Raw genomic sequence first — 19,084 nt, 5'->3', positions numbered from 1 at the left:
AGTCACTCTAACTCCAACCACCCTGTTCAGGTATCACAGGTTCAGGGCCATGATTGATTGAGTTTATCCTTGGTAATATGGTCTTTATCTTTTCTTGTTGCCTTCTACCTTCCCAAGCATTATTGTCTTTTCTAGGGAGTCATATCTTCCCATGTTATGGTCAATGTATAACAGCCTCAGTTTAGTCATCTTGGTTTCTAGGGAATGGAGGAAGGAAATCCATGCAATCCATTTTTACCTCACTGAAGGAAAGTTGAGCTATGTGGTTAACAACACCAGCAACAACAACAAAAACGTTCTATAAGGCTTTTAAAAAAGTGAAGTGGTATAGACATGCTCTGAAATAAATATATTTATAAAGAAATAAATTTAGCAAGATATTATAAAATGGATTTTTGTGCCCTTAAGACATTGCACAATGCTCCAGGTAGTGTAAAGCAACATATTTTATAGAATCGTGGAGTTGGAAGAGATCACAAGGGCCATACAGTCCAACCCCCTGCCATGCAAGAAATCTCAATCAACACATCCCCAACAGATGGCCATCCAGCCTCTGTTTAAAAACCTTCAAAGAAGGAGACTCCACCACACTCCGAGGGAGTCTCTTTCTTTGGAGGTTTTTAAACAGAGGCTGGATGGCCATCTGTCGGGGATGCTTTGATTTACACAGCTGCATTGTATCATGTATGTAGTGTGAAGTGGATCTTAGTCTTTTTACCACTTGTATGCAGCCAGAGCCTGGAAAAGTTACATTTCAGGACTTTAGCATTTCAGAATTCTGTGAGTTCTGGTACAAAAATGTAACATTTCGAATGTAACAGTGCACTGTTATTTCAGTCTCTGGTAAATAACTTTTCTGTTTACCTGCAGCTATGCCTGAGCAATGTTAAGATACTATAGGATGCTAGTCTGGAGTGGAGGTGCTCAGTCACTTAGGCCCAAGCCATAACCATTAAAATGGTATCAAACTGCATTAATTCTGCAGTGTGACAGCAGGCACAGTCTCCATTTTGAGACTAATTAAAAAAAATTTCATCTCATTAAATATTTTGGCCTCGTTAAAAAATTAGTGTTTTGGGATAGCAGCTGTGATGAGGCAGATGGCACTCAAGAACAAAGAAGAAGAAGAAAGGAGGATGTACCTTGGATTGTCAGGAAAACGGTTAAAGCGCTTCTTTGAATCAAGGAAGGCTGGATCCACATCAGTCAGGCGGGAAGCACTGAGCTTCAAAGCAACAGCTAAACTGAAACTGGTGGAAAAGTGGGAGAAGCCTGGCAGAGAAGCACCAGCCTGCTGCATTTGCCTTTGTAGTTCTCTGAGTCTTGCTGGATTTCTGAACAGTGGCTTTCTTTTTCCTTTTCTCAACAGCATGCATGTTCTTCCTGGCATTTCCTTAGGTCTTGAATTTTGGATCCTTACATTTTAATGATGAGCCTTGCTTTTATGTTTCTATATATAGACCCTAGCTGTGAGGTGTGTCCAACCATATAATGGTGTGCTTTTCTTTTTTCTTTCTTTTAGTGCCAACAACATGCCAAAGCAGGTAGAAGTGCGGATGCACGAAAGTCACCTGAGTCCAGTGGAGCCCCGGAAGAAGCACCTGTGTATACGGCTTTGCCTATCACTCAGAAAAAATCTGCTCCTTTCACTTACTGTTTTTGGTATGTGTTTCATCAGTCCAGTTCATAGATAAAAAACAACATAACAACTGGAATGTGTGCTGTTATATTTTAAGTCATCTTTGTTCTTCCAGCTTTCTCATCCCCCATTGTCCCAACAGGATTTTATTCTTTCAAGGTCTCAGCTCTTTCTCCCTTCTGCCTAGGGTGGTAGTTGTTCATTAATTTCATTCTCAAAGGAAGCAATGAATAATTCTAGAAATGTTCTTTCTATTATAGAAAACCTTCAAATACTGTAACATTTTCAAAAATAGGCACAAGCTTTTTCTGTGCAATATTTACACATGGTATTCTTGCTCAGAAAACAAAATTATTTTTCCTATGCAGAAAAGGCTGCACACACAAAAACATGTGCAATTTTTGCACAGAATAAGTCCCAAAGTATAAAAATTCTTTATAGGTCTAGAATTCCCCTCATCAGGGTTATCTGACCCTTGACAAACATGTTGTTTGGCCCTTTTTGAATGTTTTCAAATATCATTTCCATTCTTATCCTCCTCCGTATGCCTAGAACTGCCCTCTACAGATATTTGCACAATACTATATTATCATCTGTCATCACGTCTTCATCAAGTTGTTTTGGGGTGGTTTTGGTTTTTTTTACTACTCCTGAAATCCCCCATCCAATATGGCTACTAACTATGCTAGCTGTGGAATTCTGAGAGTTATAGTCCAAAAGCCCCCCCCCCCCCCAAAAAAAAAACTATTATTATTTCCTACCTATGAAACTTCAAAAAAAATATTCCCATTTCAAGAAGTCTTTTGCACAGCATCTAGTTCCCATTTCCTCCTGAAACCAAGCCCACCATAACTTCTAAGCATATGTAATTGGAACATATTGCTTCCCTGTTTCCATTTCTCTCTCTTTCTCTCTCCTTCCATTCACAAGAAAAAGCAGATTGTTTTACAATTCACAAGGGGGAAATTCCTCACTAACATTAAAAATGAAACCCTTTATCTCTCTTATCACTCATCAGGAGAAAGGGAGGCAGGGCAGTGAAAGACTTGTATCCCTCAAATCTCCACACAAGCTGCTGATACTTTTTTTGCTCTCTCCCTCACTGAAGACTAGGCCAACGGTACAGTGATCTACTTTTCTCAATTGCCTTCTGGGTATAGCAGCTTCCAAATATGGAACAGTTTGACATTTTAGTGTGGTTCATTGGCTTCCTGCCCAGGCTTACTGGATTGTTTTATGTGTTTTTTAATGTTACAGTACTGTGGACTTAAGAACTAAACATGTGGCCTCCACACAGCCTGTCTTCTTTCACTTGAGCTTGAATGGACCCCTGCACTCCTGGTGGGGTGGGAAAAAACTTGTTACCCAAAGAAAGATGGGGGAGTATCCCCACTAAGTATCAGTCTTACTTTAAATGTTGGGATAATTATAGAATCATAGAATCATAGAGCTGGAAGAGACCGCAAGGGCCATCCAGTCCAACCCCCTGACATGCAGGAAATCCAAATCAAAGCATCCTCGACAGATGGCCATCCAGCCTCCATTTGAAGACCTCCAAGGAGGGAGATTCTACTACGCTCTGAGGGAGTTTGTTCCACTGTCGAACAGCCCTTACAGTCAGGCAGTTCCTCCTAATGTTGAGGTGGAATCTCTTTTCCTGCAGCTTGCATCCATTGCTCCGGGTCCTAGTCTCTGGAGCAGCAGAAAACAAGCTTGCTCCCTCCTCAATATGATATCCCTTCAAATATTTAAACAGGGCTATCATATCACCTCTTAACCTTCTTTTCTCCAGGCTAAACATCCCCAGCTCCCTAAGGCGTTCCTCATAGGGCATGGTTTCCAGACCCTTCACCATTTTAGTCGCCCTCCTTTGGACACGCTCCAATTAGCTTAAGCTTGCAAGAGGCTGGGTAACCTTAAGGATCATTAGCACTTATGCATGCGAGTATTCACTGAGGAGGACTCTACGTTTGGGTGAATTAAGGTTTTAATTTTGAAATCAATACACACATGATAGTGATTCAAACAGACATAGCACTCAGAGGTAACCGAAAATGACATTTGGAAATTGGATAGCAAAGACTGAGGGTTGTAGAGGGGTGATAAATACCTGTCCTGTAGAGTAAACCACAGAAAGCAGGATGTATCTCAGACTAGGATCTGAGAGTGACACAACTCATACATGGAGTGCAGACAGGGGACTACTGTATGTGTACTATGTGCACAGAGGCTAGGACCAATATTTATACCTGAAAACTACATCTGGGGATGTGCTATCTCATCTTCATTACCTGTAACAAAGACTTGATATCTTTTCCAGGAATCAACAGTGGGATTCCAGACTGGTTTATGGTTTTAACTTTAGAGTAACAAAAATAGCAATTATATTAGAAAAACTCTAGGATGGATGGACAGGGAAATTTGGCTGGGAATATGGCCGGGGGTAGGCAGAAAGGTTTTACTGGTTTCTTATGTCCAATGAGACCTCCTTTGTCTCTTAGTGGAAGATGAAGTTCAGAAGAGCCTGGGGTGAGGAGGTAGTCAGTACACCCATTTAAGTTTGACTGGAGCATTACCTGGATCATGCACACGCCCTTGGGTCTTCGTTACTTCCTCATGGGAGCTTCACCTAGCTTTCCAGAATGTCACAATGACCTCTTAAGCACACACTAGCTCCAGATATGAAATATGAAAACATGAGGACACCCCCAAATGTGATAACAAACTATACATATAATTTTAGCTTCATTTATTCATATATCCTGAAAGATTTTGAATTATGCATTTATGTGGACACAGAGTGTTTGGCTCAGGGATCATTCCAAGTGACCAGCGCTTTTCCAGCACTTGGAAAGATGTCTCTTCCTCCACACTTGAGCTGTACTTTTTGGGGCTACAACTACCTAAATCCCCCAGCTAGTACAGCCATGCTATCCACAAGCATTCTGGTTGTTATAGTCCCCTAAATGTAACATTTGAAAGTTCTGATTTTTCAGGAGGGCCTCACAGTCTTTATTTTCACATGCATAAAATCAGCAGCTTGAAAATTCAACTCTACTTGCAGAAGATGCTGCATTCTAAGTCTGTGAAGCAGAGGTAGCATAGAGTCAATGTGCAATTATAAAAGAGTGAACTTTCAGGACATCTTTTTGAATATGTGTAATTAGAGTATCCAGCCTAATCCTTGCAACAGAGCATGCTCAACGTCCAAAGCCATTATAAGCCTAGATTCAGTGTATAACTAGATACTGTTTTTCCTGCTTTATTCAGTGTCCTAGGAGTCATTTACATATCAGCCTCGATTCAGCATCCCATCACCACAGTACAAATTTCTGCATGTTGACCTACACCACACTGAGCCATACCCCATCATAAAACGTATCATAAAACCTCAAAGCTCACAATTCCATGATTTATGACAAGCAGCAGGATCAGAGAAGGATTGCCCACCCCACCTATGTACTAATATCCATAGGGGTCCTCTGGCGCTCTCAATACTTCTGAAACATAACTTTTTACCCACCTGGAAAATGAGAGAGTTTATTTTTATTTATTTAACATTTTGATCCATCTTATTTCTACATTTTATGTGGTTACAAATTAAGGTCATGTACTTCACTTATAAGTGGCTAGAAGTTTCAAAAGTTCTGATATTCATACAATGTTCAGTTTCTTCAGAATAATGTAGGCTTATGAAATATCTGTGACATATTATGTATTGCACATATGTATAGATAAATAGTAAATCTAGCCATGTTGGTCCAATTTCAGGAAATGCAATTTGTTGTGCCAAACAAATGAGGTGGAGATGTGTGGTTGGATCTTTAAAAATTTAGCACCCCATTCCCCAAATTTCATTAAAGCAATGAAGTAGAGTATGTTTAAATCTTTTTCCTTGCATAAATCTGGTGGGGTGGTGGTGGTGGTGGATTACAGCTGCCAGAATAACCCAGCCTACATAGTCATGCTGAATAGGAGATTCTAAGAATTGTAGTCCAAAAGGTAATTTCCCAAAGCAATGTCTCTGTGCCTTGTTATTTGCCTTGTCAGGGAAGACAAACATGTATTTCTATATTTTCCCTTAATGGAGCAAATAGCAGCTGAAATGAGTGATATAGTTTAGGAGAATGATGCAGGGAGAAGTTGCCAGCCTCCTACCACCACCAAAGTGGTGAGGCAAGCAGCACTTATTAGGCAGGTAGAATATACTGAGCTGAGCAACGCTATTGGCATGATCCTGAAGTGTTTCAATTTTTGTTCAACACACACTCAAGAAGAAAGACTGGCAAGAAATCAGTCAGCTGCTTGAATGCTCAGTGGCACTCACTGTGACCCTACAGCCCCACCCCTCACCTTTTAGAGGAAAGGTTGGTGGGAGAATGAAAAGTGAAGCACTTTTGCCTAGAAGCACCTCAGAGTATCTAAAGCAGCAGGGCCTAGCCTTCCATGTCCATCTTTCCTCTATAGAAAAGGAAAGACAGGTGAGGGGTTTTGTGGAGGAGAGCTTTTTGTGTTTTTGTTTCAGCTTCATGGTCAATCATTTGTCTGGCTTACCAGATGTTAGCACTTAGTTCTTCACATCATGGAAAAGTTACTTTTTGACTCAAGTACCCAGAATCCCCCAACTAGCATGGTCAGGCAGGCAATTCTGGGAGTTGTAGTTCAAAAATGTAACTTTTCCAAGCTCTGGTTTTGGTGAACATGATATGCCACTAGCCATGTAGGGCAGCTCCACTAATCTTGACAGTTCTGGAAGAGGAGAGGTGGACCTGGCAAAAAAAACCTAATGAAATTGTGTCTAGTTTAACATAGTGACTGCTTTTCCAAAAGTTGCTTTTCCAAGATTCTTCTTTTAGATTATACACACATGCACAAACAAGCAATTAATAACACAGAGTCCTTTCTTTCTTTTCTTTCCTCAACCGCACCTTCCCAGGGGTCATTATGGGTGCAGTATGTGGTGCCCTCCTTCGCATGGCAGCACCTATTAATCCTGATATCATCATGTTGATAGCCTTCCCAGGAGACATCCTGATGCGGATGCTGAAAATGTTGATTCTCCCTTTAATTATCTCAAGTTTAATCACAGGTAAGATCTATTATAAACAATTAGAAGGTTAATCTTTTGTGCAAGATTAAGCCCCAGAGTGTTGTGCTGTTGGTTCTTCAGGTCAATAATAATGCTGAATGGGCATTGTTTTCCCCCATTATATTTCATGTAGCAACATTATAATTAGTGCTGAGGCCGACTGTGCTAATCTATTAGTGTTCATCCATGTGCTATATTCACATCCCAAGTCCCCACAAAAACCCTGAATAATGGTGTAAGGTGCTACTTTATTTTCTAGGGGTCTCCATTGTCTTGTGGGATGCCAGAACATGGCAATCTGGCTGTGCAATTTATTGTATGAAATTAGATCTTGCCATGGTAAATGTTAGTCTCCCAGCTGCCAGTAAAACATTTCTTCTGTTTACAAAACACTGGCATGGGCCTTCTCTTGAATTCATTACAGCATAGAACTCAGAACACTTCCTCTATAAATGAAAGCTTAAAATAGAATACAGTGAGCCCTTCTTTTATGTTGGGGATCCGTTCCAGACCCCCCCCCCTTCCCGTGTAAAATAAATTGCGAGGATGCTTGAGCCCTATTACAAGTAATGGGGCTCATGCTTGCAGCGGCACGGTGGTGCACGTACACCATGCGCGCACATGCCATTGTTTCTTCCGGTGCACAGCACCACTTATTCCAGTTCTGCTTTCAGCGTATGTTGAAAACAGCATATAATGCACCCACGTATGACATGGGCGCACTGTAATAGAATCATAGAGTTGAAAGAGACCTCAAGGGCCATCCAGTCCTACCCCCTTCCATGCTGGAACACAGGATCAAAGCACTACCAACAGATGGCCAGGCAGCCTCTGTTTAAAAACCTCAGAAGAAGGAGACTCTACCACACTCCAAGGGAGTGTGTTCCACTGTCAAACATTTCTTACTGTCAGGACATTCTTCCTAATATTTAGATGGAATCTCTTTTTCTATACAGTGGACCCTTGTTATATGCTGGGGTTTGGTTCCAAGATCCCCGGTGTATAACAAAATCAATGTATGCTCAAGTCCCATTAAATATATATGATATAGCAAAATGGTGTCCCTTATAAAAATGGAAAATCAAGGTTTGATTTTTGAAATTTATACTTTTTTGGAACATTTTCAAACCATGAATAATAATAATAATAATAATAAATTTTATTTGTATGCCGCCCTTCCTTCGATCAGGGCGGCTCACAACAGTAAAACAGACAATATTAAAATACATATCAATAAAAATACCTTAAAAATACAATAAAACATCCAATAGATCATAAACAACTTAAATCCAACAGACAGAAAAAAAAAAGTCAAAAGAAAACCCCATGACCCAACCTCATGGCCACGAAAAGAGGAGGGAGGCCCGCAGGATAACTATTTGGGGAATGCCTGTTGGAACAGGAAGGTTTTTAAGTCCTTCCTGAATTGGGCCAGGGTGGTAGACGAGCGGAGCTCTATGGGCAGCTCATTCCAAAGGGCTGGGGCAGCTGTGGAAAACGTCCTCCGCGAAGTGGAGGCTAACCTAGCCCCAGGCACCTTCAGTAGCTGCTGCCCAGTCGATCTGAGGGTGCGAGGCGGAATATACGGGGAGAGGCGGTCCTTTAGGTATGAATGCTTGAATGCGTGTATAAAAAATTGTGTAATAGAAGGGTTGACTGTAGTTTGCATCCATTGCTCCATATTCTAGTGTCTGGAGCAGCAGAAAACAAGCTTATTGACAACAGCTTTAAAATTGTTGCTGTGATTCCACACTTGAAAAAAAAATAGCTTAAATTTAGGAATGTCTGGATGAATTGATTGGATTAAAAAAACATATGGGCCTGTTACAGACTGCCAAAATAAAGCTGCTTTGGGTCTCTTTGGAGGTATACTGTTTAAATGATGCATGCATCCTAAGAATCCGGAAGCTGCACCAAAGCTGCACTCCAGTGCTTAGGAATGGAGTGTGGCTTTGGCGCGACCTCCGGACTCTTAGGACCCATGCATCATTTAAACAGCATACCTCCAAAGAGGCCCGAAGCAGCTTTATTTTGGCAGTCTGTAACAGGCCATGGAAAGTAACTGGCAAAAGTTGACTTTGCTTCCGTTTCTTCCTGAAATTTATATTTCAGTCATTTCATTCCTTCAGTCATTACAATTATAGATCCCTACCAACTGAGGAAGAATCAGTTATTCTTTTTAAAAAAAATAAAACACAGACATTGGTTAGTACAACATGGAAATACCCAATCCAGCCCTGAAACTATTCCCTCATCCAATTAAACCATACTCTCTGTCCAAAAACTGTTTTGGGTGAATAGCATGTACAAGAAAATTGCAATGTTACCTCTGTAATCTGTCTGGAGATAGGTAAGATTCTATGTCCTGCTCTTAGCTGGCTGTTTCTGCTCAGAAGTATTGTTTTCTGTGCTGGAAACTTGTTTTCAGTGCAAAAAAGTTGTTTTCTGTACAGAAAATGTAATTTTATAGACACATAAACACACACACACACACACACACACACACACACACACACGTGTGCAATTTTCATACAGATGAAGTCCTGAACTGCAAAGATTCTCAGTCAACTAGGATTGTCCTTATCTGGGGGTCCTGACACTCAAGAAAATTGTTTCTTGACTATTTTTTTAATAACACATTTTCAAATATGTCTGTCCCTAACTGAGAAATATAAGATGCCCAATGTGAGGTCTACAGATCTTTGAAAGGAATAATTCATCAATTCATCATTTAGTTTGTATGGGATAGTACCGATCTGTGTACAAAAATTAAAGCACTATAAAATTAATTGTAAAAACCTGCAGACCAATATGACATAAAATCTAGACTGTAAGGAGAACATTTTTAATTATTCATAATATGAAGTATATTAATGGTTTTTGTTTAGTTATGGAGAGAGTTACAATGTTAAAGATAAGGATCTGTGCATTAACTCCTCACAACGCCCTTTTATGCAGGTCTATCTGGCTTGGATGCCAAGGCTAGTGGCCGATTAGGGACAAGAGCCATGGTCTACTACATGTCCACAACTATCATTGCTGCTGTACTGGGAGTTATTCTGGTCTTAGCCATTCATCCAGGCAATCCAAAGCTGAAGAGGCAGCTGGGAGAGGGAAAGAAGAATGACGAAGTATCCAGTCTTGATGCTTTCTTGGATCTCATCAGAAACCTCTTCCCTGAAAACCTTGTACAAGCATGCTTTCAGCAGGTGAATAATATCTCTTTGTCTTCCCACTGTGTGAAAACTATGAGAATAAAAATATATTTGTTAATTAGATTTGTAGTTGTAAATTGAACTTGTTTAATACTGATCTCCCCCTCTTTCTTTCTTTCTCTCTCTCTCTCATTCACACACAAACACCACCGACCCAAACCATGAATGTACATTGGTTCTTTCCCTTCCTTCCTCTTTGCAAGCATAGGAGCCACTCTAAATCTGTTCCTGAGTTTCTTGGACCTTTGGAGTAAGTTTTAGGGGTGCTAGAGTTTGCTGCAATGGGGAGGAGAGATCAGAACACCCATTCACTAATGCTGGTTTCTGTTGTTCCACTAAGAAGTGCCCATTGATGGACATGACCTTGAGTTTGAACAAAACACACAGAAACCTTCTGTTTCCATACTATTTCTTTAGCTGTTCAGTGGGAAATTCTCTCTCAACTGACATTCAAATTCTGACATAAAAGCTAACAATAATGAAAGTGTATGCCCAGTTCAGTCTGGAATCAATTAGGCTAAGTATTTCATTCCATAAGGTCATTTGTTCTTTCTTCCTTACTTTTTAACTTGACTTGTAATATATTACAGTTCTTTTATGTGAAACTATTTGGGAAACCAAATCGTCTATTTATTTCCTTTAGCTCAGTATATGTAGAGGAATAGGGACAATGCCCTACATGAGGCAAATCAATTGGATGTCTAATGCAAAAAAATGCCCAGAACAGAGTAACTGACACCAGATGACTAGGTGTTCTTTTGTGGGCATATCCACCTAGTTGTAACTGTGCCATTGGATGAGATGTTGCATGGAAAGAAAGACTTACCTTGATACTGCCTGGAGGGGTGCTGTTATGCTGGGCATCTCTGTGGCTACTGAGTACTCTGAGCAGTTGCTCAGAATCCATAGTCCGCAAAGTCTCATGATGGCATCATCATTGCAAGAGTTTGATTTTCTCCAGATCTCATTCCAGATTTCAGGGGAGGTTTTGTAGGAACAGAAATCCTGTGAGACTTCAGGCACAATTTCATAGGCATATGTGCCTGCACACGTGGCTTTCCTGCTGTTGCTTGTTCTGCTTTTATTCAATAGATTTTTAAAAACATTCATTCTGTGTCACGTTTCACAAGAAAAATAAAAATAAAACTGCAGTCACATCTGAAGATGCTGAAAAGATAATTGGTGTTTTGTTTTTTAGTTTATAAACCTTATGCGTTTTAGCCTTTGCCTACTCTTAAGACCTTCTTCAGAGGCTATTTAGAATCCAAGTCCAAAACTTTCTGAACCAACTTTTCTCAAACCATTCACTGGATACAACTGAAATGTAGCAGGCTTTTTGACTAATAAAACAACCATACTTTCGGCATCTTAGAATCTCAGAATCGTAGAATCTTGACTGCAGGAAGGGGCCACAAGGCCCATTTAGTCCAAACTCCTGTCATGCAGGAATCCATACATCAGAATGAAGCATTCCTAAAAGATGCACACCTAAACTCTGTTAAAAGGCCTCCTAAGAAGGAAAGTCTCCCGCCATTCAAGGCAGTCTATGCCACTGCTGAACTATAATAGGAAATAATTTCTTCCTAATGGTTAGATGGAATTTCTTTTTTTTTTTCTTTTTCTTTTTTTTGTAATATGATTCTTGTTCTAGTCTCCAGAGATGAAGGAAACAAGTTGGTTCCATAATCTACATGACATCCCTTAAAATATTTAAGAATGGGTAACATATTTCCTCTCAAGAATATCCACACTGTAGAATTAAAACAAGTTTGACACCACTTTAACTGCTGTGACTCTGTCCTACAGAATTTGGGGATTTTTAGTTTGGTGAGGTATTCAGCCTGCTCTATCAGAAACCTCTGGTGCCTCACCAAACTACAAATTCCAGGGTTCTGTAGGACAGAGTCATGGCAATTAAAGTGGTGTCAAACTGCTTTAATTCTGCAGAGTAGATACACGCCCAATCTTCTTTTTTCCAAGTTAAAGTTGCACACTAAGTCGTTCCTCATCAGACTTGGTTTCCAGACTTCTGATAATCTTGGTTACCTTTCTCTGGATACGTTCCAACTTGTCTGTATCTTTTTTGACTGATGAGGTCTGACCAAAGCAGAATAGAGTGGTACTACTACCTCTCTTGATGTAAATACTGTACTATATTCCAGCTCAGTGTAGAGGAACTTTTGGCCTCCACACCACATTGTTGACTCATGTATCTCCAGTTTCTTTTGTGGATTTCATTTGATACTCCCAAGTTTCTGTTTCTTTCATCAGAAAAGTGACATCACTTTTGAAAGAGTGTATGAACTGTTTGGACATGACATGTGCTTCCTGCTCTAATCATCAATAGATGTTTCTGAGCTGTTAGTCTTCTTTCAAAGCTAGGTTACTGAACAACATCCATTACCAAAAGCTTTCTTAAATAATCCTACAAAGTGTGACTGAAATTATTTTAAACAGTACATTATCTGAGGTTATAGCTCTGGGCTCAACTGTGCATGTGGATAGTAGACATAGGCCAGGCCACACAGAGAAATGTAAGTGCCACAGAACTACGCCACCTTTCTCCTGCTTCTTTCAATTCCAATCAAACACACCTCATTCCTAATCTTAATCATGCTTACAAAGACATTAGGTCCATAGATTTCATAGGAAGTTTCTTGCAAGTGATCATCCTTCGCTAATAAAGTTTGAATGATTTTTTTTAAAAAAAATACCTTATTCCTCATATCAACAAAGAAAGAGTAATATATTAGATGGAATGTTTCCAAAATTAAAACCAATTTGTATTTAATACTAAAGCTGGGCTCTCTCTTCTCAATACATTGTATATTAGTTGAATGGAGAATCAGTTCCTTGACTGGAAGATAGGTGAAGAACTGTATAACAGACTAAATGAGAAGAAAGCTCCTAAATATGCAATTGACACCTTAATCATTCTCCTGGTGGTTATGACATTAAAAGTCATGTTTGTTCAGAGTATCATCAAAGAAGGGTCACACAAACAGACAGTACAGTGGGCCCTTTGTATTGCCTGGGGGATATTTTCAAACCGTGGATGGTTGAATCTGTTGATTCAGAATCTATTGACTCAGAAGATCAACTGTATGTTCCCAAAAGTCTCTCTGTCTGTCTCCTAACCTGCCTTGCTGTACACCAAATGGTTTTCCCATTAATTGTACTTGACAGGACGCAGTGATCAGTCACTGAGTAGTAGAAAGCAGAAGAATGGGACAAAGGGGTGAATAGAGAGTAATTGTGTTAATGTGTTGTGGCAAACAATTCACTTCAATTTCTTCATTGTAAATGTTCAGTTACTTCATTTACTTCATTAACAAAGTATGGAGAAAACATACAAAAGATGAACTATAAAACAATTTAACTGCCAACAACATTTAAAAACTATTTAAAACACACAGCTAAAATTATAAAAAGCAATTTGAAAAACAGTACAGTTTGAGATGTGGTGCTGGAGAAGATCTCTGAGGTTACTGTGAACAGCAAAAAAGACGAACAAATGGGTCCTTGAACAGATCAAACCTGAAATACCCCTAGAAGCCAAGATGATCAAATGGAGGCTGTTGTACTTTGTCCACATGATGAGAAGGCACAGCTCATTAGAAGAGGCAATAGTGCTGGGAAAGGTAGAGGATAGTAGAAAGAGAGGAAGACTGTTTGCTATTAACTCAAGACATTTTGCTGTCTGAGGCAAAGGATGAAATGATACCCTTCCAGCATTCTACATACAGAAACCATCCTCAATGATAAAATTTACTTTGATACTGCCAATGGGAGAGAGTTGTCCATCACACCTGAAGACAGCAAGGTAGTTCAGGAGGTGCAAGACAGGCTGTGTAACACCCATACCTTTGTTCTCCACACCAGAATTAGTGTTTGGACTACAGCTCACAGAATCCCCCAGCAAGCATGGCCATTGTAATGATCCAAGGGCCCTGATAAACTATCTTCCCAGCCACCTCAGGGTTGAAGATCTGTCAAAATGAAACATAATCACAGGTATGATGGTTTATTAATAACATGCAGATATCAAAATGAATGCAACAATAAAACCTAAGGCAAAGACAAAACCAGCTCACATTCTTCAGCTGATGGAAGCAGTCCTTCACAGCTCCTGTATGGCAGAGTCCTCATGATGCACATGTTTTTGGATTGGATTACAGCCAGGCCACTCCTTCTCAGAATGATAATCTGATCATTCCCAATCTTTACATACTCTTTCTCTCTTGTTATAGATGGTGCTGCTACTCTCTTGGCAGGCAGGAGGGGGAAATCAGCCCATCCTATCTAATAAAGGAACAGTTTCCCAGGCATTCCAGATGGAAACATTCTTATCTATCCCTTCAGTATGAGCTGACCTTACTCAAGCTTCTACAAAAGTTGCAATTATTGAAAGCTGTACAGATTGAGTCTACCTTATTTGGAATTCTGAAACTGAAATATTCCAAAACCAAAACTTTTTTCATGAATGGCTAAGATAGTGACACCTTTGCTTTCTGATGATTTAATATACACACACTTTGTTTCATGCACAAAATTGTTTAAAAATATTGTATAAAATTATCTTCACACTATGTGTATATGACACATAAATGAATTTTTCATGTAGACTTGGGTCCCATCTCCTAGATATCTCAGTATATATATGCAAATACAGGTATTCCATTTTTTTTAAAAAAAAAACCAAATTCAAAACACCTCTGGTCCCAAGTATTTTGGATGAGGCAGAAGCAACCTATATTACTGTTATTCCCCCCATTTTTATTTATTTATCTATTTTTTTGCTACAGGCCTACTTGACCAACTAGCAAATGCCTAATTACTATTTTCTGCCCCTTAAGCATAGAAATGCTTAAGGATATGGTAGCTTAGTGGTTAAGACACGAGTTCTGATGATCAGAAGATTGGAAGGTTTGCAGTTGGTACCACTTCAGTGGGAAGGTAACAGGGTTTGGTGCAGTCATGCTGGCTTCATGACCACCCGAGTCATCTTCAGACAATGCTGGCTCTTCAGCTTGGTAACAGAGATGAGTACCATCCCCTACATTCTGTTACAACTAGACATTCATGTCGAGGGAAACTTTTACCTTAAGCACAGAAAATGTGTATTGGTTGATGTGAGAGATAAATATCATTCCTCACCAATTGTTTAGGAAACTCCAAATGTCTATAGCATATGGTCATAGTGGCTGAAGGATTCTGGGGGTTGTAGTCTAAAAAAATTAATGACTTGGAACTGTGATCCTTCCCTACCTCACTGCTGCCCATTCCTTCCCCTGGATCTGAGGCTCTAAGGCAACTACCTTACTTAGCCTGCTGAAGAAGACCTTTGCCACCCAATGCAAAGAGAAGACTGGGACCAGGCAACAAGAACATGATGGAAGAGACCAGCTAGCATGTCTTAACCTTCCCTGCTACACAGTTGCGATTACTTGACAGCTTGAACAAGCTTAAAACTGTATAGTAGGTTTAAACAGGTTATGGTGTTTAATTCTACTTTTTGCATCGCCTTCTTCATTTATAAACCAAGGAAATGGTGAAAAATGTCATTTTGGTGAAAGTTGGGATATCAGCTTACAGAGTCAGAAGGCAAGGATTAGGTATGATTTACAGTTTACTACTACTACATCTGACTTTTAATAATGCTAATGTGTATGTGTGTGTTGCATGATTTCAAATCATTTCCAACTTATGGCAGTCCTAAGGCAAACCTATCATGGAGTTTTCTTGGCAAGATTTGTTCAGAGGAGGTTCGCCATTGCCTTCCTCTGGGGTTGAGAGCATGTGACTTGCCCAAGGTCACCCCATGGGTTTGCATGGCTGAACTGGGAATCGAACCCTAGTCTCCAGAGTCATCATCCAACACTCAAACCACTATGCCATGCTGGCTCCCAATAATGCTAATAGCTGTATAATTTACACAGACTTTACATTACAGAGAATTGCAGCTGGATACTTCTGGGTTCCCTCTGCCCCACCAGTCACTGAATGGCTCTGGGGAGACTCTCCAGTAGCAGGAAAGTTGGGTGCCTATGAAATGTGGGGGAAGCTGGATATATGCTGTGTACCTTAATTTCTAGTGCTAACTGAAAACCAGCTTTTTTTGGTGTTTTGGAGCACACAGGGATCAGCAGTAGAAAAGGGAGATTGCCGCTCCTGATTCTAAAGAGTAAAATCATGCACACACACTGGATCTAGGCCTATCTAGGATGGGACAGGTTTTCAGAAGTGTCCCAAGCTTGCAAAAAGTTATTTTTGGGAGTTACTTTCTCAGAACTGTAGTGCAGCAAAAGAAAAGAAAAGAAGGGGGAAAAAGTAATTTTCCCAAGATCTGAGGATGGCTCGTCATGTACTAGAATGCCTCAAAATCAACACAGCCTTGGATTTTCCCAGAAGCACCAGACATGGTTTAGTTATGAGAATAAGCACTGATTGACATTTCCTGGTAATGATAGGCCCCATCTCAATAAGGATGCCAAAATTCAGTAATATTGTTTTATATTCAGTAAGAGCTGCAGCAAATGGTCCTCAGTGATAGTCAACATTATGATGTTCTCAGAGACTTCATAATGCTTAATAGATGACATAAGTCTCAAGATAATAATAAACTCCAAAGAAAAAAATTCAGGAATGTTGGCCTGCTTCAGGCCTTCTGATCTGGCCCTCAGTCATTGATTGACTTTTTTTTCCCTTGCTTCATTTCAAAGCCATATATTTCTTCAGGGCACTCAAAGGGAGCTTTTCAAACTGGAGTGGAGAGCTTATACCATTCCAGGTTGTTGTTATTACTTTTGCCATCAAGTTGATTTTAACCTACAATGACCCTATGAATGAGAGCCAAGAGTCCTTGTCATCCACAGTCCTGTAAGCTAAGGGCTGTGGTTTCCTTTATGGAGCCAAATTCATCTGTAATGTAGTCTGCCTCTTTCCCTACTAACTTCCACTTTTCTGACTACAGTGGACCCTTGTTATACACTGGGATTTGGTTCCAAGATCCCTCGTGAATAACAAAATCCGTGTATGTTCAAGTTCCATTAAACATAATGACTTAGTAAAATTGTGTCCCTTATAAAAAATGGAAATCAAGGTTTGATATTTGAAATGTATACTTTTTTTGGACATTTTCAAATCATGGATACTTGAATCCGTGTATAAAAAATCAGTGTATAAGAAGGGCCGACTGTATTGTCCTCTTTTCCAGTGAGTCATGTCACTGATGCCAAATATGATTTGTATGGATTTTAGGGTTCTATTCATTGCAGATATGCATATAAGGCAGACAGCATTATCTGAGATTGTTAAAAATTCAGCCTGGATTCCATCACCATGTAGACCTTTTTTGCTGCCCTTCCAATGGATTTGCAGGCTGTATATTTATTTAAATCACATAGAAGAAACATTGGTACAAATATCTGAGATAAATTTGAGAAGTAACATTCACATTCTATTCTATTTTTGTTAACTGATCACTTACAACTTGGAATAGAGACTATACTTCTCCTAACAAGTAAAAAAATATTTCTGTATACATTGGTTGGTAATATTAAGCTCTATGGCTGCTTAGAGAACTAGTATGGCATAGTGGTTTCAGTGTTTGACTAGGAAAGCGGGAGACCAGGGTTCAAATTTCACCTCAACCACAGAAACCTACTGGGTGATCTTTGTCAAGTCACACACTCTTGGCCTCAGAGGAAGGCAATGGCATGCCTTTTCTGAATAATTCTTGATAAGAAAACACTTGTATAGGGTTGCCATAAATTGAAGTCACTATGAAGTCATATAATAATATAGTGCTTGTTTACTTGTGAAATTAATTAAAACCAGTTTATTCAAGATGATATATACCCTTTATTATTAAAGAAGTATATATCGGTTATAAGAACCTTGCCAACATCTTTTATCTAATTACCTCTTAAATCAGTAATTCCTAAAATAACAGGATGTACTTCTCTTAGAGTATTATAGAGAATACCTGGAACTGGGACATAAACTTCAAGGAACGTGCATGAGCCTGAGACAGGTAGAAAGATAAGTGTTGATCAAATGTCTTTTAACAAGGGGTTAACCTTGATTATAGTAATAGAGAGCTCAACTTCGGTAATACATGCTGTGCTATCAAACACATGCTTACAAATTTGCATATTATATTAAATTAAAATGAGTAATAATACCCCAGAGGACAGGATCAGAATTACAAATTACCTTAATAGATTAGAAAACTGGGCCAAAACTAACAAAATGAATTGCAACGGGGAGAAATGTAAGGTACTGCATTTCGGCAGGAAAAAAAATGAAATGCATAAATGTTGGACAGTTGACACCTGGCTTGACAGCAGTATGTGTAAAAGAGATATAGGCATCTTAGTGGACATCAGGCTGAACATGAGTCAGCAATGTGAAGTGACCACTTAAAAAGCCAATGCAAATCTAGGCTGCATAGGAGTATAGTGTCTTGTTCGAGGGAAGTAATAGTCACTCTATTCTACTTTGGTCAGACCTCATCTGGAATATTGTGCCCAGTTCTGGTCACCACAATTCAAGAAGGGTGTTGACAAGCTGGGCTGTGTCCAGAACAGGGTGACCAAAATGGTGAAAGGTCTGGAAACCATGCCATATGAGTAGAGACTTAGGGAGCTGGGCATGTTTAGCCTGGAGAAAAGAAGATTAAGAGGTGGTATTATAGCCCTGTTTAAATATTTGAAAGAATACCATACTGAAGATGGGGCAAGCTTGTTTTCTGCAGCTCCAGAGAATAGGACCCGGAGCAATGGATTCAAACTACAGGAAAAGTGATTCCACCTAAACGGTAGGAAGAACTTCCTGATGATGGTGAAACACACTGCCTCAGAGAGTGGTGTTCTCTCCTCCTATGGAGGGTTTTAAACAGAGGCTGGATGCCCATCTGTCAGGAATGCTTTGATTGAGAGTTCCTGCATGGCAGAGGGTTGGACTGGATGGCCCTTGTGGTCTCTTCCAACTCTATGATTTTATGATTGTATGATACTCTGCCATTTGGGTGGAAACACAATGTATGTGTGATGCCTTTGAACATGTTCCAGAAGTTTCAGATAGTAAAAATACAGTGGCAAGTGTATGAAATAGTTTAATTGAGCTCTGGTGGTGCAG

At 39.7% G+C, this 19,084-nt stretch overlaps 1 protein-coding gene across 1 annotated transcript in view; it reads left to right on the top strand.

Moving 5' to 3' along the window:
- Positions 1-19,084, top strand: part of LOC149314586 (excitatory amino acid transporter 2) — a 119,697-nt gene that overhangs the window by 77,528 nt on the left and 23,085 nt on the right. The window contains exons 2-4 of the mRNA XM_089521433.1: positions 1,523-1,662; positions 6,576-6,728; positions 9,687-9,937. Of these exons, the coding sequence (XP_089377559.1) occupies positions 1,523-1,662; positions 6,576-6,728; positions 9,687-9,937 (544 nt within the window). The remainder of the gene's footprint in view (positions 1-1,522; positions 1,663-6,575; positions 6,729-9,686; positions 9,938-19,084) is intronic.

Source organism: Sceloporus occidentalis, unplaced genomic scaffold, assembly GCF_023333645.1.
Source record: "Sceloporus occidentalis isolate IW3139 unplaced genomic scaffold, rSceOcc1.0.p SCAF_4, whole genome shotgun sequence".
In the NCBI taxonomy this organism is placed as follows: Eukaryota; Metazoa; Chordata; class Lepidosauria; order Squamata; family Phrynosomatidae; genus Sceloporus; species Sceloporus occidentalis.
Note: the sequence above shows the minus strand (reverse complement) of the source record. Positions and strands in the feature narration are given on the sequence as shown.